Genomic DNA, 27,303 nt, shown 5'->3' with positions numbered 1-27,303 from the left:
TGTACTCATACACAGATGAACCCACACCCATGTGTGAAAACACATACATATAAGTAAATCCACACATGAGAACATGCATGCATGCACCATCTGGTCCCACTCCCACCCTGCCACCTATAGGCCCTGTAACTTCCTACACATCACTTCTGCCTGCTGAAGCTCAGCCACCTCCTTCCCACAACAGGAATGCAAAATACCTACCTGGCCGACCATCTTGCAGAAGAGAAATAGCTAATATTTGCAAACGGCTTAGCTCAGTGCCTGGAAAAACAGAAAAAGGCTTCCAGACCATTGTTTCACTAAGTCAGGTCCCTGCCTCCCCACAACAGCCCAGCACACTGGTCCCTTTTGCCTAAACCTTCTCTCTGCCAAACACCCAGAGTCCTTAATTATTCCTTATAGGTCAATTTCAAGTTTGTTTACCAGCCCAGTTGTTCCTTTCTGGACCTGTTCCAGATGCTAATATCCCGCTTAAAATGCAGGGCCTACAACCGAACACAATAAATTAGCCAGGATTTGAAGTGCAGCCCACATCCAGCAGTGCCTGCCCTCCCTGCCTCTTCCAGGCTTTAGATTCTTCTGGGGTTCACAGAATGAAGAGTCTTAATCTGGACTGGAATCAAATGGCAATGAAGGCCACCTATACCTTCTGCAGGAACCTGAACTTGTGATGGCAGTTATCAGACAAAACAAGGTCTCTCTGTCACTATGATGTCTTTTCTCATTTAACCCTAGCAATCCTGGAGGGGTGCCCTGTTAGCGCCTTTCTTTTACTCCTAATAAACAGTCCTCTGAGACTCAATGGACTTGTTCAAGGTCACTGGGTGATAAGAGGCAGGCTCTGTGTTGGCTTCAGCCTATGGCCTTCCTGTGTCCTTAGCGTTTAAGGACATGAGGGCTGTCAGGATGAAAATGGTGGCAAACACAGCAGAGCAATTCAGTAGGGAAAGTGACACCATGTGCCACATGTGGACATCCAAGCCATCTGCCACAGAGATGCCCGGATCCCCCCAGCATGCATCAGTGACTGTGGCTACCTGGGCAGTGGGAGCTGGTGCCTGAGAAGGGAAGGTAGGGGATCGTGTCCCTTCTTGTCAGCTGCTCACAACCTGCATTATGAAGATGCCATTTCTAATTTTCTGTGGTGATGGGGTGGGAAGCTCCTTCTCGCTGTCACAGCTGTCTACCTCAGAAGCAATCCCAGCCTTGGACTCGGCAGCTTTGACTTCCACAACAGGCGCAGAAATTTGCCACAAGGGGACCTTCAGTGTGACTTATGACAAAGTTGAAAATACTACCAAAAAAGGTTTTGGTTTGCAATTCAAGGGGGATACTGAGGCAGATGGCTATTTGGACAACAGATTTATCAAAAGTCATTAATACTACGAACAGACAGACAAGAGCAGCACGGTGCAGGGGAGGGGGGGTCTGAGGTGAGTTATGGTCCACATGACAGAGGGAAGGTCCCTTCCTGTATGTACATTTTAGAGGAAAGGGGAGGAAAAGGAGGTTCAACTCTCCCTTTATTAGCCCACGACAGCCATTGCTGAAATTAGTCAATGAATAGTGAGTTAAAGAAATGTCAGATGATTGGCAGGCATCTTTCCTGCCTTACCACTACTGGGAGTCCACAGGCAAAGGGAGGCAAGAGTCTAGAGAAACAACTCACTCAAGTTTGAAAACTAAATAATTGGCATAGCTACAGGACTAGCCATGGCTTTTCCAAAACAAAGGAGCTTTACAAAATGGTGTGGCCCTGGAAACCACTGTCCATGCCCAGCCACAGAAGGACCACTGACTAAAGACAGAGACCAGCACATGGCAGCAAGCGCTGTCATTTAAAACCATGTTTCTAAAAATTTAATAATGAGGGGGGAAATGCACATTCAGAAGGGGACGCTCATTCAGAATCCTCCAAGAAAAAAAAACCCGAAACAAAATTGCCTAAAGCAGAGGCAGACGGGTCTCTGCTGTGAGTTCAAAGCCAGCCTGGTCTGCAAAGTAAGTTCCAGAACAGCCAGGATTGTTACACAGAGAAACCCTGTCTGTCAGAGACAGACAGACAGACAGACAGAGAGAGAGAGAGAGAGAGAGAGAGAGAGAGAGAGAGAGAGGAGAAAGAAAAAAGAAAAAACACAAACTATCTATACAGGGGAAAGAAAAACTAGAGGAAATTTGTCGGCATGTCACCTAAAGGATTCCTGGTAGGGTCCAAGTGACGGGATGCTGGTAGGTTTCATCTTTACTACATCCGTGTACTTTTCCAACATGCATCTATTGCCTCCATCACTGGAGGAAAATGTCTTTTAGAGTACTGCACAGCCCTGGTCTGAAGGCCAGCAGGCAGCTAGTAGCTGGACACTTCTGCCACTGGACAGCATCCATCTGTGTGGGTACGATGACTGCCCTCTTACTCTCGGATCCTAATCCTTTTCATCAAAATGTTAATGCAAGGCTATTAATTAACTACAGAGAAATCGCTAAGGGTGCAGCCGAATAGTTACCCAAGGGGTGCATGGTACTTCTACATGGGACTATGAGTTGCCCTAGGAGGCTCCAGCGTAGAGCACAGAAAAGCTTCCAGAAATTTCTAGGCGCTCCTCCATGCTTCACCATCACAGAGCCCAGATCAGCCATCTCTGAGTCAATGAAAGCTGTTTAACACTGACGACACAGGAGCACTCTGATATTGATAATACGAACTGTAGAAAGAATACTTGTTCTGTAAAACCCACCCCACCCCAGTTAACAGCAAGTCTATATGCCACACCCACACAGAGAGAGGGGCAGGGGAGATCATGGTCTACTATGGTGTGTTAGTCACTGTACTGCTACAACCAAATACCCCGAGCTGTGGGTTCAAACAATACACAATTGTTTTTCATAGCTCTGGAGGATGAGATGAGAGAGAGGAGCAGTAGGGGAAAGAATGTTCTGCTGCAAAACTAGCTTTTATTTGTATAGTGTATTATGTTGTCTCCAACAAGTCTGTGTGTGTGTGTGTGAGAGAGAGAGGGGGGGGTAGAGAGGGAGGAGAGAGATCATTACAGATAACACAACCATGATTGGCTTTCCATGGGCTCTGGGGATTCGAACTCAGTTCTCACACTAATGCAGCTTTGGGTGGGCTTTGGGGATTTATAGCCTGACTCCACTCCCTGTTTTCTCTCCACTTCCTGAGAGTGGAGGAGCGTATGATCAGCCAGCTCCAGCTCTTGCCTTCTTACCAGACTCACCTGGTGCCATGTCTTCCCTACCTCCATGGACTTTATCTAGCCATCTGGACAATGAAAGCCAAAATATATGTTCTCACTTGAGTTACTCATTGTCGGGGTATTTTATCACAGTGCTCAGAAAAGGGACTAACACAGGTAATCACGGAGTTACCTAGTGCAGAATTTATACAAGCGATCGCAGCTGCTGTGAGTTCAGGAGCCATGGCAGGTCCCTAAGTCAGCACTCTGCACAGCTCAGCCCTTCCTCCAGCTCTTCCCTTCTTCCTGCTCCTACTTCTACAATGTTCCTGGAGCCTTGGAGGGGTTGCAACAGATATTCAAGCTCTTATTCATTGTAGATTGATTTCCACCTACTAATTCCTGTGATGCACTGACTGTAACAAGTTGGTCACTGATATAGGTAAGAGAGAGGACCTGGGTGGGACACAAAAACTCTAGAACCCCCAGCTTCCTCATTTTAGCTGTATGAAAGAGTGGATAGCATATATGATGCTATTAACTTTGTGTGTGTGTGTGTGTGTGTGTGTGTGTGTGTGTGTGTGTGTGTGTGTGATGTATATGTTCATGGGCTTGTTCTAGTGTATGAGTGCAGGCACGAACTTGCCACAGTACGTGTGTGAAGGTCAGAGGACAACCTCAAGTGTTGGTTCTTACCTTCTACCTTGAGACAATCTCTTTCTGACTTGATCCTGCATGCACCAGACCAACTGGCCCACAGGTTTCCAGGGAGTCTCCTGTCTCTACCTCCCATCCTGTGACAAGAACACTCAGGTTATAGACGAGTACCATCATGTTTAGCTTCATGTGGGTTCTGGGGATTCGAACTCAGGTTCTCACACCAGCACAGCAAGTATTTCTACCCCCAGAGTCATCTCTCCAGTCCGAATATAATTAATTTTATGTCTGGTTCTTTATAGCCACTCAATAAGGAATGGTGGATATTGTTGTTTTTTAAACTCTGCTCCAACACGGACTATTTAGACATGTAATAAGTATTCTATAATTATTTAGTAAGTAAATAAGTGAACTAATGAACTTAACACTATCTCAAATGTGATGGTTATTAACTTGGAGTGCCTAATAAAGAAAACCCTTGACTAATCTGAGAAATGAACATTTGTTTTCAAAGCACTGGTTTAAAAAAAAAAAAACACTGGGACCTCTTGTCAATCAAGAGCTGGAGTTTGTAAAGGCAGACAGAGCACAGAGCTTTAACAGTGAGTGAACTGGGTGGAAAAGGTAAAATGAATGGCAAGGGGGGAACCTGGTTTTTTGTTTTGTTTTGATTTTTTTTTTACCATTTTGCATGTGCCAGACAGACACTCTACTACTGAACCCCATGCCCAGCTCTTGGCGTTGTGAGAAAGACTCTCACTCTGTAGCTTCTGCTGGCCTTGAACTCACAATCCTCTTGTCTCCACATGCCAGGTGCTAGGGTCACCCTGTGCTCCGACCCCCACCACCACACCTGCCGACTGCTGGTTTCCTTGAGACAAGTTTTGGTAGAGATTATTTCAAAAGCAATAAAGAAAGACTTCATCCATCCCTATATTACCTTTTGAGAGTGAGCAAATCTTCAAACAAATGTCCCACATCCGATCCAGGGACCCCTCAGTGGCCTCACAGCCCTACTATCTGGGCCATGAACAACCTGTTTGCCTGGTGTTGCTGCTGTGGAGGTGCTAGGGGATCCAAGGCAGTCGTGGGTCAAGAACGATGTCCATTTTGTTCTCAAACCACGCTTTTCAACCCCAAGTGCCCCAGGCTCTCACCTACAGTCCCAAAGAGCCACAGAAACACAAAGAGCAGCTTCATGGGAAGCATGGATGTCACAGTGTGGGCAGACGAGATGGCCAGGCTCCTAGGTTTGCTCATCACTAAAGGCACAATCTTGGCTAAATGTCTGGAAGGGACTACATCAGCCTCTGCACCAGTAAAACGGGGTGATGATGTCATCTTGATGGGGTCATGATTGAGACCGGATATGCTAATATATGCAAAGTGCCCAATGAACAGGAGCCACCACCATCACAAGGTCTCCAACACGGGTCTCCATTTCCCTCCTGTTTGTCCTCTATGTTTATATTCCTCCACCTGTGACCTCAAATGACCAATCTCTCCTCATCCGTTCAATTTCTTTTCCCTAAACTTTCTGTTCAGCAGCCCAGGCTCCATTCTCTGCACACACACGCATCTCTCCAGTGAGATTTATCTGATTAAACAGAAAGCCGCACTGAAGGTAATAAGATCCGTCCGCTCTCTCGGCTGAGGCTGGTTCGTGGTGCGCATGCTGATGACACCAGGCGTGCAGAGAGCTTGGACTTGGCTACAGCAACACCCCCAGACATGCCCCCCAACACAAAAGCCTCTAAAGAGTCACTTGTATCCCCATGTCCCTGTCTCATCCAGGACCACTTAACATCCACCCTACCCCACCCCATACTGCATCCCACCTCTGTTCTAATGAGATACATGGGAAAGTCAGAGCCAAGAAAAGCAGTAGATGCAGAATTATAATTAGTGACATAAGGTATTAGGCATATGGGGCCTCTGCACACACGTGGGTTTGACTGTGGCAAGCTGCCATGTCATTCCATGGAATGTTCATGAATTTTCCAGAAATGAAAAGGAATGGCTTCTCCTTCATAGCCCTGGATTCTCCCAGAGAACATTAAGAATTTGGGCTGGAGTGATGACTTGGACAAAAAAGTTCTTGCCACACAAGCATAAGAATCTGATTGCACCCCCAGCACCCATAAGAAAAACCCAGGTGCTGGGTTACACACCCTGGTAACCCCAATGATAAGGAGGCAGAGATAGGAGAATCCAGCCAGTCTAGGCAAAGCAATGAGCTCCACGTTCCATGAGAGACCCTTCTCAAAAACAGGGTGGAAAGCAACTGAAGGAGAGGCCCAACATTGACCTCTAACCTCTACATGTACACACATGCACACATGAACACAGACACACAAGAAGAATCTTCCCAAGGGTCTGATTGAAAGCAGCAGGGTCAGAATTTAGGCGGGGGTTGCTTGGTTGGTTGGTTTGAGACAGAGTCTCACTCTGTCACCCAGATGGCCCTCAAACAGACTAGAAGCCCCAAAGCAATCTTCCTGCCTCAGCCTCCCAAGTGCTGGAATTACAGCCATGAGTCTAGGGATTTGGGGGACTTCAGACTGGTTAAACCCCTAATGAAATATGATTACACAGGTAAATTAAACTTTATCCAGGATCTCGACTATCTACTATTCTTTTAACTAGTCTCTGGGGCCCCTTCCATGCACTAGGCTTTCTGTTTCATGAAAGCCATGTCCACTACCCTATGAGATTATGCTCTGACTCCTGTCTGCCCAAGACCCAATTTTTCCTATTCTGAGGGGAAGGAAGGTTGTAGAGTTGATCAAAGAACGAGGGCTTCCCTTACCCAAGCCTTGACACGTGCACATAAAGAGGGAGGAGATGAGAATAAAGAAAAGCACGAACAGGGGGCTGGAGAGATGGCTCAGTGGTTAAGAGCACTGACTGCTCTTCTAGAGGTCCTGAGTTCAATTCCCAGCAACCACATGGTAGCTCACAGCCATCTGTAATGAGATCTGGTGCCCTCTTCTGGCCAGCAAGCAGACAGACAGAACACTGAACACATAATAAATAAAAAAAGCACGAACATTGTTTAGCAAGTCCCCAATGGAGGACCACAAGCTGGACTGATCAAGTCACATACTTAAGCCTCAGTTTCCGATGTGTAAATGGACTTTTCTACAAAGTAAGATACAGTATGTTCAGAGTGCATGTTGATTATATCATTGTTCTGCTCATGATGTTACCTGGCACCAAGGGAAGCTTTCTGAAAATAAGACGGAATGTGAGAGAGACAGGCACATTCTCTTCAGATGAATAAACTTGATGATGTACATGAAACTGTGGCCTGAGCAGACCAGGCTGGAGAATCCAAGATGCTATAAGATGCCAGGACCAGGGTGAGGAGAGCAAGGTACTTGCTTTCTGAGGTCCCTACCTGTCCAAGCCTGGCACTTCCACAACTCTGAGAGGGAGAATCTCCTTAAATTTGCTAGCCCTCTCATCGAACCCTTCTGTGGCTGGTTCTGCTCTGTGCAGACACGGAAAGAAACAGAGTTGGTGCACAGAAGGCTGTGGAATCTTACTGTGAGCCCAAAGAGCATGACCAGAACCAGACAAATCCTGAGCTTCTTCCCTGAGCACAGACTTCTCTCAATAGCAGAAGAGGATTGTATTGAAATGTGTGTGTGTGTTTCCCACATGCAGCCATGGGAAGAAGGCTGAGGCAAGGGCATCTTGTTCCCTAAGATCCCAGGGAGAGGAACTTAATGTATGTGGCTGTGACATTCTTCTCCCTGGAACTGCTTAGCAGATCATGAAGTGAGAGTAATAAAATGTCAGGCTCTCCCCGACCAGCTTAAGCCCCTTACCGCAATCAAATAAAATCAGAACTGCACAGCTGGCCAGGGGAAGCCAGATGTTGACCTGATGATGCAACTCAGGAGAAGCTGGGGGTGGCCAGCCATACCCTTGCTGATAACAACCTCCAAACCTGCTAGGGCCAGAACCAGGGACAGAAATCAGTTCAGTCCATCAAACGAAGAACACCAGCCTGGCGCAGGCATCTCTTCCCCAGAGCTCAGCAGACAGCACCTCCCTACCATCTGCCATACCCTTCATTCAAAAGCACGGTGTGGACAGTGGCAGATGTCTGTCAGGCCTTTCTAAAAGAACACAGAGGTTTAAATGACTAAAAACCCAGACAGTGTCTGATCATCCAAATACTGCCTTCCTCTTCCAGCCTACTACAGGGGTCTGATGGTGCCATCTAAACCAGATGGCAACTTCCTCTCCTAAAAGCTAGAGTGTCTCCCCAGTTCTGTCCCCTGAACAATTAGAAGACAGAAGGCAAGCTGAAGAGGTGTTTCAGTGGGTAGAGTGTTTGCATTGCAAGAATGAGGACTTGAGTTCAATCCCCAGAAGCCACATTAAAAAGTTGAGAGTAATGATATACAACTATAATGCCAGGATAGTAGAGACAGGAAGAGCCCCGGGGCTCACTGCCTGGTCACTATAGCCTCATTAGTGAGCTCTTATGTTCACTAGGGAGAGACCCTGTCTCAAAGAACTAGTGCAGAGCAGTTGAGGATGACATCAACGCTGGACTTCCATATACACGTGGACACGTGCACAAGCACCCACACAGACTCTATCTATCTATCTATCTATCTCTTTCTCTCTCTGGAAAACAGAAGACAAAGACTCCTCCATTTGGTGACAAAGGGCCTTTGCTTTGTGCCAGGGACTGAAGGAGACATCCATATGGGAAATTATTCTGGTTGGCAGTGGCATTTTTATTTGCTCATGCCACAAGCATACACCTGATGCATACAGTGGGTAAATATTAATAAAACAGAAGGCAAGCCAAGCTCACAGATCCATCAGCCTCTGCCTCCCAGGCGCTGGGATCAAAGATATTCACCGCCATGCCTGGCTTCCGTGCCCTCATTTTCATGGAATTCAAACTCGGAGCCTCACCCTTGCAGAGTGAGCACTTCACCCACTGAGCCATCTCCCCAGCCTCCGCTTCCCTTAACTGTAGACCATAAGGACATAGACCATGGATCCATCCTTGCAACTCCAAAACTCCAACCTGTGCTGTGTTCCACCCTCATCTCTTACCCTCTTGCCACTGTTTGCCACTGTGCTCTCTCTCTCTCTCTCTCTCTCTCTCTCTCTCTCTCTCACACACACACACACACACACACACACACACACACAATTTTTTTTCTGCTTCCCAAATCCTCTCTCACCTCTAGACTTTAGATAAGCTGATCCTTCTGCCCACATTCTTCCTCCCCCGGGTCTTCAAGGCAGCCCCACACCAGACTAAGAGTTTGAGTGCAAACGTCATTTCCCCCACAAGCCCATTTGCCTGCTCCCACTCCCACAACTGCATGGAGCATCCAATCGCTACATCAGTGGTTCTCAACCTGTGGGTTGCAACCCCCTGGGGATCAAACTGCCCTTTCACAAGGGTCACCTAAGACCATCAGAAAACACAGATGTCACAGATATTGTGATCCATAACAGTAGCAAAATTAGAGTTATGGAAGTAGCGATGAAATAATTTTATGGTTGGGGTCACCACAACATGTATTCAAGGGTCACAGCACTGGGAAGGTTGAGGCCACTGCTCTACAATAGTCAGTCCCTTGACAGCAGCCATTAATTACCCTCAGATGCTTCTATCCTTGGGCTCTCCTCCTTTTGGTACCCTTACTGCTTCTCTTTCCTCCTCCAATTCCCAGAATCCCCCTCAGCTACCTGGACCTCTTGATTTCTCTCCTGTATTGCCTCTAATCTTTAGCACTTTGCCTGCCCTTACCTCTAGGCCTCCTCTGCCTATAGTGAGCCAGGGAAGTGGAATGCATGGAGCATTGTGAGGACCCCCCATTACGGCTAACCTTGGAGGCATGGTGCTACTTATGATATGGTGGAAGCTGCCATGTCCTAACCAGCCCCGGCTTATCTAAAATGCAGATCCATACTTCTTACTCCCTGTCCCTGGAGAGTGAGACTCTGGACATCGGTCCAGCCTTTCTTCCAAAACATCACCAAGAAATAAGTTGGCTCACTAAGCAGACATATTAACACTGAATGGAAAAGAACCAGGACAAGTATGTGGGCATCCCCAAAGGAGTCAGGACCAGCTTCCACCCCAGGACCAGTTGCATGATACGGCAAACTCATAAGATGGTGCTTATCGGATTCAGGATCCTCCGAATTTATACTAAGCCACTCATTTCAGATCATAGGTACCCAAAAACGAGGACTCACGCGAAGTCCCACAGTCCCCATGTTCTTGCATCGTCCTGCCTTACAGCTTGAGCACTGGGCCCAAGCCTTTCCATGCTGTCCTGGTTGCTCTCTGTTGCTGGGATAAACAACTGTGACCAGAATTAATTAACTCGAGGAAAGAAATGACTTATTTGGCTTACAAAATTACAGTTTATCAGCAAGGGAAGCCAGAGCAGGAACTCAGGGCAGGAACCTGAAGACAGGAACTGAAGCAGAAGCCATAGAGGAATACTGTTTACCAGCTTGCTCCCCCTGATTTTCTCAGTCTGCTTTCTCATATGACCCAGGATCACATGACCAGGGGGTGGCACTACCCACAGAAGCCTGGGCCCTCCCACATGAAATCATTCATTAATCAAGAAACTGACCCACACACATGCATACTGGACAATCTGGGGGAGAAAATTCCTCAATTAAGATTCCCTTCCCTGACGTGACTCTAGTTTGTATCAAGTTGATGAACAGATGCACACTGTATCTGCCATTTGGAGTCACAACTCAGGTTCCTTAAGACCCCTGGGGGAACACATGCCCTGAACAGAAGATAACAGATTCCCCATGCTTTGTTCAAAGAGGCCTCTACTACCAAAAACCTCCCATGGGACAGAGGTTACACTTTCTGGAAATTAGTATTCACCAAACCTATGTGGGGGCTGGAGAGATGGCTCAGAGTTAAGAACACTTGCTTGCTCTCCAAGAGGACCCTAGTTCACTTTCGAGCACCCCTGGCAGGCCATTCACAAATACCCATAACCCCAGGCCCAGAGGATTTGATGCCCTCGATGCCCTCTTCTGAATTCCATAGGCGCCTTCTCTCACAGATGTACAAACCACACACACACACACACACACACACACAAACACACAATCTAAAATAAATCTTTTTTAAAAAATGAAGTAATTTGTCTTGCTTCCCAGTGCTTATACGTGGCCAGGTGCCTCATTTTCAGACTCATTCAGCTTTTGTAAAGTCCCCAGAGGCAGTGACTCCAAATGCAGTGTGTTTGCTGCCTACAGATGCCCAGAGCACAGATCCACTGAAGATGAGGGAGAGGCTTAAAATAATCCTGTGCAAATTGCACTGTCCAAACAGAGGCAGAAACGGCTGAGGATTATCAGGTGCAGGGAAATGGCCACTTTGGCATCAAGATGGAGCCTTTGTTTCTGGGGAAATATTAGGAAACCTTGGAGATTTGGAGGTTGGTGTTGAGCACACACAATGAATTTTAGGTTTGTTGGTTTGTTTGCTTGTGTCTTTTTAGTTCTGGAGGGAGGCAGATTTTTAATATTTATTTTACCTGTAGGTGTGTTCACGGAGGCTGGTCGAGGGCATTGTATCCCTAGGAGCTGGCGTTACCGTCGTGAGCCACCTGATGTGGGTGTTAGTGTCTAAACTTGGGTCCTCTGATAGAGCAGTAAAAGGCCCTAACTGCCGAACCACTTCTAGCTCCATTCTTTTTTTTTTCCAGAAAGGATCTCACTATGTATCCCAAACTGGACCCAAACTTGGAACAATCCCCCCGCCTCAACCTCTCAAGTCCTGAGATTGCAGGGGTATACCACCATACCCAGTTTGCATCGTTACTGAATCAGTTTTCTCAGAGACAGTCAGAGCTAAGTCTGAGTGTATCCATATGTTTCCGACACAGCTCTTCCCTAGCCGTGAGGACAACCTCAGGCTGTGGACACCGGCAAGCAGCACCACGCTGGTGCCCAAAGCGTTCCCTTCTACATGTAATTGTCATTGTACTGGCTGATGTGGTCCTATCCTGGTCAGGTTTCATTGTCAACGTGACACAACCTAGAGTCACTCAATAGACGAGAATCTCACTTGAAGCATTGCCTCCCTCAGACTGGCCTATAAGCAAGCCTATTGGACATTTTCTAGATTAACGATTGATATGGGAGGGTCCAGCCCATGATGGGCAGTGCCACCCCTGGGCAGGCAGTCCTGGAGTGTATAAGAAAGTAAACTGAGCAAGCCATGGGGAGCAAGCCACTAAGCAGTGTTTCTCCATTGCTCTCCCTCAGTTCTTGTCTCTCTCTGGGAAGGCACAGGCAGCACCAATGGGAGCTATTGCTGCATTATATGTTACAATGCATAGAAAAACAAACGTGTATAATACTTGCATCGACGGTTGTCAGCATTCACCCGTCACTGTACACATTGCACCCCATGTGACTACAATGGCCCTAACCTGCCATAGATACAGGTACCCTCGTGTTTGCCCACACTAAGTTCTGTGACATTATCTGCTCCACATCCACACTCTAGTCTCTGCACACAGCTGTTACACACCCTCCTTTGGGATACATGGCACCCCCATCAATACATGCGGAAGCCCATCTCATCAGAGGACCCCAGCTGCACCACAACCCCCATCCAAACAATGGCAAAGTTCTCCATCAGTCCGGTACAGCTCCCTGAGACCTGAATAGGGCACTCTCAAAGCCTCAGCAAGGATGTCTAGAAAAATCCAGCATGCCTTGCAAATCTCCTAAGAAACATCAGACTGTGTCTATGTTTTTATTACTGTGTATAATAGTCTAATTATATTTTTAAATTGTTAACCCATGTATCAATATTTACGAACACTTCCTGTTAGCGGGTATATTTATTTGATTAATTAATGGGTGTCTCAATCATTATTCAGTCACCACGCAATCGCTGAGCACCAATTAAGTTTGAGACAGCAGGGTAGACACTTGGGAGATTAGAAAACAAATAGGTAATAAATAAAATTATGTGATCTCTGCCCTTGGATATAAACACAGATACAGCTTCAAAAACAAACGGTTGTAACTGGCAAGTGGCTCACTTGGTAAAGGCACCTGCTGTCAAGTGTATTGGCCTGAGTTCGATCCCCAGGACCCACGTGTTAGACAAAAAAAAAAAATTATTCCTCTGAGCTTTCCTCTGATCAACATGCATGTACACAAGAAGGAAAGAAAAAAGAAAGAGAGAGAGAGAAAAGGAGGGAGGGAGGAAGGAAGGAAGGGAGAGGAAGAGAGAAATGAAGAAAGAAAGAGAGAGAGAGAGAGAGAGAGAGAGAGAGAGAGAGAGAGAGACAGACCTTCTCTGGGGTCAGTCCTCAGCAATGAAGACAAAGGTTCAAGAAAGAAGGCAAACAACGAATGAGTCCAGTTCAATATGGACCCTAGGGGGACCCAAGGTACACACGCCTTTTTCTGCTTCTGTGCTCCCTCCATCTTTGAAGACCCACAAGCCTCTGCCAGGGCAGCACACGGGTCTCTCCATCTGAGTGTAGCTGTAGACTTCAGGCCTCTTAGGGACCCAAAGCCTGAAAACCCAAGTGATTGCTTTTCAACCCTTATGCCTCCAACCATGACTTGTGTTGAAATCTGGGTACTTTGGGACCTTGTTTAGGTGTGACTAACCTGCCTTTTTAGGGAAAAGAGGCCTGACAGAAATACCTTGGAACGTCACCAGCCACTTAATTTCCAACCTCCCTACTCCTGGTCCCAAGGATTAACTGATCAACTCTGGAACCTGTGTTGCACCTTCCACTACTCTGCCTCAACTTTGCCCACCCCACCCCCCACCCCCACTTTTTATAAGCAGTGATGTGAGTTATTGAAGACATTTCGGTATAGACTTTAAGCACAGGCTTAAAAAGAAAAAGAAGCACTCAAAAAGAAAGACACCCGTAAGCATGGATGTGGGCTTCTCAAGGAAGTCACATTTCGGGGGGGGGGTGCGTAGTGTTTGCTATGTAGCACAGGATGGCTTCAAACTTACAGCAATCCTCTTGCCTCAGCCTCTGGAGCACTGGAGTTACAGGCACACACCACCTCCAGTTTCTAAGGGTGGATTTCTAAAATACTTGTTTTGTAGTGTAAGCATCCCTGTGCATAAGGGTATATGCCTGGGAAAGGTCAGCGGGTTGAACTTGTATTTCCCAATGCATTTGACTGTAGCAACTTTTATTTATCTATTTGCTCATTTTTACAATAGCTGATTCTGAGAACTTGAAAGGAAGTGGTTATCTCTAAGGTCCTTTAACTGCCCACGCACCTGTGAGAGGGCAGGTACCCTACACACACAAGCAGAGCTGAGTCAGCCAGTCTGACCCCTCACTCTTCTCCTCAAGGGAGACCCAGATCCAACCCTTCAGCCTCCTCTCCCAAGGAGACCCAGCAGCCACTGGGATGACTCATGATCACAGACACTGAGAGGAGTCGGAGACTTCTCAACCTGTCAGACACTGGCTATCTGCCAGGCTCCAGGCTGGCTTCCACTGAGGCTGCATAAACTGTGTGGCCTGAGCCTTCTGCCTTAATGACCAGCCCAAGCTCAGAGCACTCCGGGGGTCTTACATCGCTGAGCAAGACTGGGGTCTGATCAGAACACGGAGAAGAACCACCATCAACCTTGTGTTCTCTCTCTCTCTCTCTCTCTCTCCTTAGCCTTGCTGCTTCCAAGGAGGCCGAAGCTGCCCGCTCTGCACCCAAGCCTATGTCACCCTCGGACTTCCTAGATAAGCTCATGGGGAGGACTTCTGGGTATGATGCCAGGATCAGGCCCAACTTTAAAGGTAGGAAAACATTCCTTTCAGAATCACAGGAAAAGTTCTCCCATGATACACACTTGCTGCGACACCTCCTTCGCACCCCACCCCACCCCCGCCCGCACTTCCTTCTCCACCCAAGGTAGACATTGCTAATCGATGCGATCTCTTTTCCCAACAAGCTCAGACAGAGCCTCCGAGAATTCAGCTCAAATAGTACCTCTGGTTTCTGGGAGTCAGTAAGTGAACGAAGGTCTGTTTTACTGTGTCTAATGTCACAGACAGTAAAACAAGGAAAGTGGGTCAAGTTTCGGCTGAAGCACGGGCTTCCTCTGTGAGCTGGGCCAAGCCCCTCCCTTCGTCTGGGCCTCAAGTTTCCCATTTCTGCATGGCCCACCCGGCTCTGTGTGCAGTCATTCCCATGACTCTTGGGGTGTTCGGTTTCCACCAGGAGTCCTGAGAAGAAGACACGGGTGAGGAGCAGGCCCATCTAGGCCTTGACCCAAGGAGCCCCCCTTCTGTTTGTTCTAGAAGAGGCCCTCCTACTCAAACCCACCTACAGAAGACTCCCACAGACTAACACAATTCTGCAGTTTCCTCGTGTAAATGAGACTCACCCACCCCTCTCCTCTTTGTTCGGTCTGGGATGGAAGCCCATGGCATGGGGTTGCCCACATTCAGGATGGGTCTTCCCAGACAAAGGTCAGATACCCCAGATAGAGACCATGGAGAAAAAGCTACAGGCTTCTGTGGATGAAGAAGGCTCCCCTTACCTCCAGTCTGTAGATCCCTTGTGGGAATGAGGGCCCCATTTGGCCAGATGAGCCAATGCTCCAAGAAGACTCAAACTGAACTCTACAAGAAATTCTTAATTCCTGGATCATGTAAATTCAAAGGAAACATTCAGGGTTCGTTGCTGCCAAATGCTGGTCCAGGCAGTTGGACAAAGTTCTCTGCATTTGTGGTCCCACTGGGACCTTAGTACCAATAACAAGAGGAGATCGGGGCTCTGTGTTCTCTGGTGCCTTTGAATGTTCTGTCTTGATCGACTTAAATCTTGCAGACATGGCTTTAAGAACCTCTTGAGTTCTTCCACACAGAACTTCCACACAGAACCCTGTAAAAATCTGATCCCAAGAACCAACAGCCATAGACTCTTTCTTCATTCCAGGTGTTTCTCCTCGTCACTCCTGTGGCTCAAGTCCAAGGGCAGAGACAGATTTGACAGCTGGGAGCAGCTATATACCGCCTGCCTGTATTGCTTGCACATGCGTCCATTCCATTCTCCACACTCCCCTCTCTGACTGCTTTGCCCACAGTCTCTGCAGACAGAAAGTAGCTTGGGTGTTGTACGTAATCCCCCCTTCCAGCCTTGTTTCCCCGCCTCTTCCTTCACTGGTCCACAACCGTCCTTCCATCATCATTAGCACAGCCTTGTTTCTTGGGGTTTCTGGTGCTGTGATTAAACACTAGAAGCAAAAACCTCTGGGGGAAGAGAAATTTGGTTTAGCTTATATTTGCACCTCACAGTCCATCACTGAGGGCAGTTGGGCAGGAACTCCAGGATGGAACCTGGAGACAGAAACTGATGCAGAGGCCGTGGAGGAGTGCTTCTTGCTGGCTTGCTCAGTTTGCTTTCTTATACACCCCAGGCCTACCTTCCTAAGGGTGGCATCATTCACAGTGAGCTGGGCCTACCTATACCAATGACTACTGAGGACAGTACACCACAGGCCAATCCGGTGGGGCATTTTCTCAATTGAGGTTACCAAACGTCTCTAGCTTGCGTCAAGTTGACATAAAACTAGCCAGCACACCTTGGTTCTCCTAGGACCAGGACACTTGGTAGTACAGCTGGCTGGAGTAGTTCCTCAAATTAAAATCTCAAAAGTCTGGAGGGGGCAACAGGCAGTTATACTGCAAGGGTGGAAAAGATGAAGAAAAATATAGAAAACTTAGAGGCTAGAGCGACGGTTCCGTGAGCTAAAAGTATCCACAGTTCAGATCTCTGACACCGATGTAAAAGCCAGGCATGGCCACACAATGACTGTAACACTAACGCTGCAACAGCAGACACAGGCAGATCGCTGGCCTCCAGGCACCCAGTTGAGATCTGGGTTCCATGAGAGACCCTGTCTCCAAAGATAAGGTTTAGAGCAACAGTCAGAGACACCCAACCTCCTCCTCCCCCTTCTCTCTTCTCTTTATCCAAATAAATAAATAAGTAAAATATAGAAAACCCGAGTCCCTTGTAAGCTCCACTCCTCCTCAGTTCCTGCCCAGGGCATCCAGGAAGGAGTGAAAACTGCATCGTTAGTCAGGTCCTCCAAGACAGACTTAAGTCTGAGGTTCTATGTCAAAAATTTCCGAAACTGATACTAAATAACATCTTGAGAATAGCATTGGCTAAGCCAAACCCATTCCGGCAGAGGACAGTAGGGACCTTAGTCACCAGGCTGCACCAATTGCCCTAGTTAGCCGGGTTTTTTTTTTTTTTTTTTTTAGAAATTTAGTCCACACGCCCTCTGGTGGACTCTTTTGGAACTTCACTATATCACGGTCCAAGTTTTTCTTTTTATTTATACTGTACAGATGCTCCAAAGAGTTATCTCCAAGGTTCAAGGGTTATTCTTTGTGCATGCCACCGTACTTCACACACAGAAAGCCCTCAATAAGCTTGTGTAGCCCAATCAAAAAGTCAAGATCCTCCTGCCTCAGCCTCTTGAGTGCTGAGATTAGAGCATGCGCACCTCTGTGCCCCTGTGAAAATCTTACTTAGAACACTGGAGTCCCATATCTACAGGACCACATAATCTCTTAGACGTCTTCCTACTCCCAAACGGCTCCCCCTTCAGCCTATGCCTGGCTAGAAGCCAGGTCACCTCCCGTGCAGCTCCCAGACGGGAGCTAGGAGTAGGACTTTGCTCCTCCCCCTTAAGACGAAAGCAGTACCGGAAGCCTACTATACCAGGCCTCTCCTTATCCCGCTTCAGACTCATATAAGACTCCCCAAAGGCCAGGAAAACCCCAGGATTCCTAATGCGACCATGCAGCTCAGACTCCAAAGGCTCCCTACACACGCACTCACACACACACACACACGCACGCACACAGTTTGAAATCTCAGCAGTTATCCCTCAGTAGCTTACCTGTACAACATGAGCAACCCGCTTCTGGCCAGCCTGAAGTCCGAGGTGGCCAAGAACTACAGACACTTGGTCTGCGGAGCACAAAGTCGATTCATACTCTAATACGGAAGTAGCACTAAGACTACTCATTAAGCCTACATTTCCCTCCTACCTCTTCGCCCCTCCTCCCCGCGAGAGATTCTTTCCTGGACCTAAGCGCCTGCCTTAGCATCCAAAGAGGGATGCAACGAGAAGGACCAGGCCCTCCCAGCTCTTCTGAGGGTTTACCTTAGCTAAGGCTCTGTGTGCTGCAGTGGATCAGGGGCATAGCCCAATGCAAACACATACACAAAAGCAAAATTAAACTTTAATATTTAATGAAATATATACATTATCCTGCTGCCAACGGCAACCGGATTGTGATTTTCTCAAGATAATTTAATTTCGGGTTTATATCCATGAGCCACGCCTCTCCACGGGGTCCTTTGGACTGGTGCCCTCTCACACTCATGCATCAGCCTCTCATTGATATAAAAGTCACAGTGCCGGATGCGCGCAGCCCTGTGCGCGCATCACCTCAAGGCATGAGCGGTAACTCTTTTGGGCATCTAAAAGAAACAAGGCTAAATCAAAAGAAAAACCTGGATCTGGGGCTAAATGAATGAGGAGAATAGGCGCCTGTTTATGTGACCCCAACAAAACAGCACAGGCAAGCAATGCTTTTAATACTCACTGTTAGCCAGTGGCGAGGGCACTGGGTTCTGAATGGGAGATGCGATCCTTCCAGGAGCAACCCCCAAACCTAACTATACATGCGGATCACCCAGGTGGCTTGTTAGACAATCGGCCTTGTGCTGAGGGTCACTGCTAAGGGCTGAGCCAAGGGCCCTGTGATTTTTGTTCTGTTTTGGTTTGGTTTTGATGTCTTGAGGCAGGAGACTCTCTCTGGATCCCGTGCTGACCTCGGTCTTCAGGCCTTCCTGTATCAGCCTCTTGGGTGTTAAGACTACAGGCGTGAGGTCACCACAACTCACAGGCTCTGCGATTGAAATTTTGCAGATGGCCTCAGCCACACACAAGTCTGGTAAAGGGATGGAAAGTACCCCGGCCCCACTAGCTCATAATCCAGACTATAGGCTAGCTTCCCTGAGAGGGTGCCAAACCGTTAGCGCTAAGACAGGCCGCCCAGCTTCCCTCACCAGTTTCTGCATCACTCAGGATGTCCCCTTTCTTACCCCCCTCCTCTCACCCTTTAACTATCTGTCCCTCACATACGACATTCTCTGGCAGCCTCCCCCACCCTGCCTTTTCTTCTTATGAACTGGTTCATCTGGAAAGGAAATGCAAATGTCCCAGGAGAGCAGGGGCAGACTGACTTTCTAGAAGTGGGGGTGGGGGCAGCTCAGTGGAGTTCTTGCCTAGAATAGGCTAGGTCCTGAGTTCCATCCTCAGCACTGGGTATCAGGAGAAAGGAGAAGAAGGAAGACAGAGGCGCTTTAATGAGAAATACTTCACCCACCCACTGCCTTACCTTAACCCCTTGTATCCCTAAAAGTTCTTGACACTCCCTGAGCCCTCAAAGGTGGATATTTGAGATAGAGATTTCCTTAATATTCCTCTAGATCAGCTTTGAATAAATTTGCTTCCGAAAAAGGAAGGAAAAGGAGGAGGAGGAGGATAATGATGATGGTAACTAATAATAATAATAATAACAATAATAATGCCCAGCCTTCCTTCCAAACTGTTACGGAGGACTGAGATTCAGAAAATGGAAGTCTTTCCTGTGCCTCAAGAGCAGGGGAGGCTGGGTACCCCAGAGGTTAACCCTCACTGCCTTGAGGAGTGAGCTGGATTCTCACCCCAAGAGAAAACTTCCTCCTAGCCATCAAGCCTTCCGAGAGAAAGAGAATCTTAACTACGTTGTGTGTGGAAGCTGGAGGCTACCTTTTGAAGACAGACACCAGAGAACATAAAGCTATTATTTCCCTCTTCTTTCCACACTCAGAAAGCTTCCTTTCAAGTCCTGGCTCCACTGCCTTCTACCTAGTGAGCCCAGATGAGTGCCTAAAACCCCCTGTGCTCCTTTGACAAGTGGGGACATGATAGAACACACCTAGAAATCCCAGCCCTCAGAAGGCTGAGGCAGAGGATCACAGTGGTTCCCTACCAGCCTGGGCTACGGGACAAGACCTGTGCCATAAAGAGGGCGGGGAAAGCTGGGCAAATAACGAAACTGGTAAAGTACTTACCTTGCAAGCCTGAGGACCCGAGTGCACCCCCCAGCACCCAGGTGAAAACCAGTCCCATCGTTCTAGCGCTAGGAGGTAGACACAGGCGGGTCCTCGGAGCTTGATGGCCAGCTAGCCCGGCCTGCTGTGGTCGTTTGAATGGGAAATGCCCCCCCCCCCGTTGGCTTCGACACAGTTGGTGGTGCTGTTTGGAGTGGTGTAGGAGGTTGAGTCTTGCTGGAGGAAGTGTGCACTAGATGACTTTAAGAGCGTGCAGCCTTGACCTACTTCCAGCTCTTTCTCTCTCACTCTCTCCCCTCTCTCTGTGTCATGCTTGAGGTTAAAGATGTAATCTCTTGGCTTTCTGTTCCTGTGGCCATGCTGCCATGTTTGCCCCCTGATGCCATGTCCCCCTGCCATGCTGAACTCTTACCCGGCTGGAACCATGAGCCTGAATAAGCTCTTCCGGTCCGAAGTTGCTTTTGATCATGGTGTTTTATCAAAGCAACAGAAAAGTAGCAAAAAGAAAGAAAGGTGAGGTATCCTATCTCCAAAATCAAGGTAGGGTGGTACCTAAGGAATAACAACCAAAGTTGCCATCTGACCTCCGCCGGTGCATGCGTGTGCACGCACACACAGACACAGACACAGACACACACACACACACACACACACACACACACAGACGCACTGATTCTGGTTTCTGCCCCTGGCCACATGACCCTGCTTCTTCCTTCCTCTCAACCTGCTTCCTGTGGTATAACTGTTAAGAATTAGAAAAATCAAAACTGCAACCCCAGCTCCACTATTCTCTAGCAGTATGGCCATCGATGAATAATTTGGCCTCCCTGACCCTCGGTTTCCTACTCTACCCAGAGCGGGTGACAACCAGCCTTCTCACGGAGCTGTTGGGAGACCATGGTGAGATCATGGCAGTCAAGGTCTCGCTGAAGCAGCTCAGGAGCTGGTATCTGCTGCCATTCACAGTGCGACATGAAGGATCCCAGCTTCAGCCAGGAAAAGTTATCCCCCCCAGAAACAAGTACCAAGGCAGTGGCATTCCTTCCTTTCCCTTCTTTTCTGGACATGGCAAAGCTTAAAAAAAAATTGTCCACAAAGTATTTGGGGGGGGCCTTTTTAAATTGATTTTTATTGAGCTCTACATTTTTCTCTGCCTCTCCCCTCCCCTTCAACCCTCTCCCAAGGTCCCCATGCCCCCAATTTACTCAGAAGATCTTGCCTTTTTCTACTTCCTGTCCACAAAGTATTTAACAAAGGCTTGTGGACTGTCCATCAGGCTCCCTCCAGACCCCTCACCTGCTAATTCCCATCATTGCCCCTTCATTCTCAGTTCACAAGTTCAAGGCAAAGAACTTGCTGTTCCTTGCGATTCCTGAGATGGCCTCCAAATGTTGTAGCCATAAATATATCTCAGACACAAATTAGAAGGCACCGATGGGGCCTGGGGAAGGGCTTTCAGCCATATGGCAGGATGATGAATCACCCTTTGTTAATGAATGTGCAGCTTGGCTCGGCTTCCTGTGAGGTGTACCTGCCCCTTACCTGGAAGCTGGGGAGTCTAGTCTGGCAGAGATGCTAAATGCCAGCTGGAGAGCCCAGGCACTTAGGGGCGGGGTGGATAACAAGCAGGGGGCTCCTTGGCACCGTGGGGAGGTCTACCCTTGAAGCCAGTCTCTCTGCAGCCTGTCAGTGGGACTCTCTCTTGATTGGCAGGTCCCCCTGTGAACGTGAGCTGCAACATCTTCATCAACAGCTTCGGCTCCATTGCTGAGACAACCATGGTGAGTACATTATGGCATCCGCTGTCTCTGCGGTAGGTGTCTCTGTCCTGGGGAGGCTGCTCCTCCACGCTGAGTTTCCCCCAAGAAAGCACAGAATTGGGTGTTTTTGTTGAGTCTCCTGTAGGTTTGAATTGTCGTGTGTTTTTTTTTTTTTCTGTCCAATTCAATGCTTTGGGTTAAGGTTTAACATCTTAAGAGGTCTAAGCGACTAACAAAGTTAGCACAGGACAAACCTTCCTAAATATAAGAGCAAAATCATAGAGTGTAATAGGGGAGAATTATGATTAAAGTCCATCGTATCTGTGAGTAAGACAATGTCACAATGGAGGCTGTGTATAGTGGAGCATGTCTACAGTCCCAGGCTCACGGGGCAAAGGCTGGAGGATCTCTATGAATTTGAGTCTATAGTGTGAGTTCCAGGCTACCCACACCCTGTCTCAAAATAACAGCAACAAAAATTACACAAAGTATTTTTAAAAAATTAAGCAACAAGGGCTGGAGAGATGGCTCAGTGGTTAAGAGCATTGCCTGCTCTTCCAAAGGTCCTGAGTTCAATTCCCGGCAACACACATGGTGGCTCACAACCATCTGTAGTGGGGTCTGGTGCCCTCTTCTGGCCTGTAGACATACACACAGACAGAATATTGTATACATAATAAATAAACAAATATTTTTTAAAAAGTTAAGCAACAAGGCTGAGGAGGTGGATCGGTCAGTGAAGAAGACCAGAGTTTAATCCCCCCAGAATCCACTTTTTAAAAAAGACAGTGTGGCGGCGTGAACTTCTAACCCCAGCACTGGCAAGGGTGAGAGTGGATACAGGAAGGTCCCTGGGACTGACGGCAAACCAGACTAGCCTAGGGGGAGCCCCAGGTTCCTGCGAAAGACTGTCTCAAGAATAAAATGGATGGCATCTAAGGAACAACACCAGGGTTAACTCTGGCCTCCACACACACACACACACACACACACACACACACACACACACAAGAACATGCACACACATACACACAAACACATGTATTCATGCACACATGTACACACATCAAACAACAGGGTAAGTGTCTAGATTAAAAAACATATGCTTGGCTGTGGAAGTGCACACCCATAATGACAGCAGGCAGTGATCCTCAAGGAGCTGAGGCAGGGGGATAATGACTTAAAGGCCAGTCTGGGCTACATAAGAAGACCCAATCTCAAAAATAAATCGGTAAAAGCGAAAACCTGCTGATGACTTTCAAACCTACCCAGAGAATGGAGGAACACGCTGGTTGTAGATGCTGAAAGGGTGCGCTGGGCCAGCTGGATTATTTGTTCTTTTGAATATGCTTCTAAGATTCTATAGTAAAAAGTTTTAAATAAAGCAATTGCTGGGGGAGGGGGGGCACAAGGCAAAGGTTGGTGAATGTTAATAGTGGTCATCTCTGACTCATAGACTTACGGGTAATTTTATTTTATTTATTCCATAAGCACGGCTCCATCTTTCACATCTCTGTGAAAAGTAGATATGACATTAAGAATTCCAAACGGATGAAACAACAGTTTGAAAGTTTCTCTAAATCACTCAGAACAACACATAAACCACTTGTGCTCATAGGGAGGGGGTGATCTACCTTGTAAGAAAAAAAAAGCAGCCTGGAGTCAACTTGTGAGCAGAGTAAGATTCAGCTCCCCCAACATTCAGACCACACTGCTACCTCGTGTCCCCAAAACACTGCCACCTCGTGTCCCCAACACACCGCCACCTCACGTCCCCAACACACCACCATCCACCTCTGCATCTTCTCTGCCAAAGTTTCTTCAATTTTTTTTCTACATAGAACCCCTTTGTGTCCAATAAATTTTTCATGATAAGCATAGAAAATAAACACACAAATTAAATATTTACTATTAATCATGCAGAATCATCTTAAGATAATTATTTAATATGTATGCAATTTTGTCATTTATTAAAGACAAAAAAATATTGCTGGGCAGTGGTGGCGCACACCTTTAATCCCAGCACTCGGGAGGCAGAGGCAGGCGGATCTCTGGGAGTTTGAGACCAACCTGGTCTACAAGAGCTAGTTCCAGGACAGGAACCAAAACCACAGAGAAACCCTGTCTCGAAAAAAAAAAAAAAAAAAAGACCAAAAAAAATGTTTATACTGAAGCAAAAAAATATGTTTAGCTTGCTTTTACATAAGTAAATTAAAATTTTGTGTATGTGCCTATGCCTCTTTATGTGGGTGTGCGTGTGTGTGTGTGTGTGTGTGTGTGTGTGTGTGTGTGTGTAAGATGTAGTGCATGTGAATGTGGGGGGGCGGGCATGGTCATGAGTATGCAACTGCAGAGACCAGAAGAGAACACTGGGTACCTTCTTCTATCTCTCTCAACCCTCTCTGCTCTATTGCCTCTCAAGGGTCACTCACTAAACAGGAAGTCTGCCATTTGGGGTAGAGGCTGGCTGGCCAGAAAACTCCTGGAATCTTCATGTCTTTGCCCCTTCAGTGCTAGGGATGCAAACGCTCATATTCTTGCTTAGCTTTAAAGGAAAAAGAACAGAGTCTTACTGTGTATCTCTAACTGGCCTGGGTGTAGTATGTAGTCAAGGATGGCCTTGAACTCACAGAGATCTGCACACTTTTGTCTCTGCATGCTGGGATTAAAGGTGCACACCACCACACCAGCCCTTCATACTCAGCTTTTTATTTAAATGCTGGGCTTTCGAACTTAGGCCCTCGTGCTTGCACAGGAATCGCTCTTTACCAAGTCTCCAAAATTTAATCCTGACCAGACAGTTGATGCAGTAAGACACAAGACACTGTCAGCATTTTCCAGGGTTGGCCAACACTGTAACTGTTCAGAACAGTTCAGAACTGTTCAGAACTGGCCAAAAGCCTCATATACATCACATCGATGCACGGTACAAAAATAGCAGGTGTGTGTTTAAGACATTTTCAGAAATTGTTGGAAATCCTGCCCTAACCCCAAACCAAAACACATTCAGTTTTTTTTTTTAATGAAACTCAAGTCAGCAGTCTAAGCAGCATTTGCAAACTCAAACCTTCCAACAGAGTGCAACACAAAGACACCGATTGGAAATACGCGTGCCCAAAAATAAGAGCAGGAAAGACTGTCTTCGTTTCCTACGATCACACCAGGACTGCCTGTTGCAGCGGTCGGATTAATAATCACCAAAGATAATAGATATTTGAACAAGTTTAATAACAAAACCAGACTCACGAAACCAAGGTTCCAGCGGAGTAGCCGGCGGAGACAGGAGAGGAAGGGAAGGGGCTCGCAGCCTCTGCCCGCCCAATATATCAGTAAACATACGCCCGAGGGCAGCCCGCCCCCAAGGGGAGGGCTTATCCCTACAGCCTGTAGGAGCAGAAAACTTCCTATGTGGGGCTAAAGATACAACTTAATTGGCACAGGGCCTACCTAGCATGTAGAATGCCCTAGATTCACTCCCCTAGTACCACATACACTGGGTGTGCTAGCCCATGTCTCTAATCCCAGAACCCAGAAGATGGAGGCAGGAGGATCGGAAGTTCAAGGTCATCCTTGGCTCCAAAGAAAGTTCAAAGCCAGCCAAGCACCCCAGGGAGGCCCTCATTTGGAGTCTCAGGTCTATACTCTGGTACAGTTCCCAGTCACACGTTTTGCTGCTCCAGTCTGTCTGTTTGTCCCTCCCAGGACTGTACTAGAAGTACATGGCTGGTTGAATTTTTGTCTTGTTTCCCGAAGTGCCCAGCCTCAGCAGCCAGCCCAGCAGTGCAGCTGCAGAAACTCGATCATTCTGTTAAATAAAGAAGTCAGAGCAGATGCCCGGCTCCCCGAGCCCAGCTGCTGCTTGGTCCTCAACATTTACAAACACTGGGCCTGCTCCTCCAAACAGGTCCTTGACTTGCAAACTCGCTGAACTCTTTCTTCATGGGGCAAAGGGACCAAAATCTGTCCTTTGGCAAAGAAACTTGTCTTGACAGGGTCAAGGTGTGTTGTGCATTCAAAAGACGGCTGAGCTGGGTAGAATCTGGCTCAGTCAGTAAAAGTGTTTGCCACACAAACATGAGGATCTGAGCTCAGTCCCCCAAAGCCCAAGTAAAACGCTGGGCATATTAGCATCCACATCTCAGTGCAGAGGAGGTGGGGACAAGCAGGTCCCTGGAGCTCACTGGCAGACAGAGGAGCTTACTCAGTGAGCCCTGGTAGCGGGATACAGGGGGGAAGGGGGGAGCTGTAGATTGCAAATGAGGAACAATACCTGAGGTTAACCTACAACCTCTACATATGCAGATTAGTTGGTTGATTAATTAAACAAATCAGGGGCTGGACCACCTGCTTATGGAAATGAGCAAGCTCTGTAGGAAAGAATCCCATCACATTCACACACAAATAAACATCTAGAAAGAAAGAAAGAAATACAAAAAGTAGGAACCCGACCATACACACCAAGCTCAGGGTCTTCCAACCACAAAGGTTCATTTCTTTCTCATCCAGAGGCTGCTGGGAAGCAGAGGGCTCTCCAGGGCTCCAGTCCTCAGGTACCAGTTCAGCACTCTGTTTCCATATCAACACCTGTAGCCAGGGAGATGGGATGCGTTGCAAGGCTGAGCATGGTTGTATTCCTCAGCAAAACATCACCAAGTAGGCTGCCCAAACACTGGCAATTGACTTTGTCTCAATTCTGGAGACTAGAGTCCAAGGTCAAGGTGCTACCAGGGTTGGTTACCAGAGAGACAGGCGTCCTGGATTGTGGACAGAGCTCTCTTCTACGGCATCCTCTCAGGCCTTCTTCCCTTTGCAGAGGGAGGAGGGGAGGGAGGGAATAAAAGGGAGGGCCCAGTGTCTCTCCTTCTCTTTTAGAAGACTTCATTACATTATTTATTTAGTGAATGTATGAGTGAGTGTGTGTGTGTGTGTGTGTGTGAGAGAGAGAGAGAGAGAGAGACAGAGAGAGACAGAGAGAGACAGAGACAGAGGCAGACAGACAGAACATCCACACCACATTGTGCACGTAACAATCAAAGGACATTTTTCAAGATTGGATTCTCCCCTTCCACCTCTTTATGGGTTCCAGGAATTGAACCAGGTCATCAGGCTTATGCAGACTTGATGAGCTGTCTTTCCAGCCCCTGCCTTGTTCTTCTAGGACAGTCTCTCACTGGCCCTGGAGTTCACCAATTCTGCTAGACTGGCAAGCCAGCAAACCCCAGGAATCCTCCTGTCTCCACCCCCCAGCACTGAGGTTGCAGATGCCTGTTGCCCCACCTGGCTTTTTTTGTGGATGCTTAAGACCCTGTCCTTAGGCAGCAAGCACCTTCTCCACTGGGCCATTTCTCCAGCCCTGGGGTGCACTTTTTGAAAGTATTTTTGAGAAATATGATTGTCCATCCCTCTTCTAGAGAAGCCTCCATCACCAATCTCACCCACGGTGGTGATCATTTCTCTTCATCCTTCAACCAGGATATTATCAAGCTTTTTATCATCACCAAATATGATTTTCAAAATGCCAC

At 47.5% G+C, this 27,303-nt stretch overlaps 1 protein-coding gene across 2 annotated transcripts in view; it reads left to right on the top strand.

Moving 5' to 3' along the window:
- Nucleotides 1-27,303, top strand: part of Glra1 (glycine receptor alpha 1) — an 81,896-nt gene that overhangs the window by 16,710 nt on the left and 37,883 nt on the right. For both annotated transcript variants that reach the window (XM_050157703.1, XM_050157702.1), the window contains exons 2-3: nucleotides 14,544-14,671; nucleotides 21,735-21,802. In XM_050157703.1, the coding sequence (XP_050013660.1) occupies nucleotides 14,544-14,671; nucleotides 21,735-21,802 (196 nt within the window). The remainder of the gene's footprint in view (nucleotides 1-14,543; nucleotides 14,672-21,734; nucleotides 21,803-27,303) is intronic.

The sequence above is a fragment of the Alexandromys fortis genome, unplaced genomic scaffold (genome assembly GCF_014885135.2).
Source record: "Alexandromys fortis isolate MF-2015 unplaced genomic scaffold, M_Fortis_MF-2015_v1.1 scaffold_103, whole genome shotgun sequence".
NCBI classification, from domain to species: domain Eukaryota; kingdom Metazoa; phylum Chordata; class Mammalia; order Rodentia; family Cricetidae; genus Alexandromys; species Alexandromys fortis.
The sequence above is the reverse complement of the archived record's forward strand: the minus strand, read 5'-3'. Positions and strand labels throughout refer to the sequence as shown.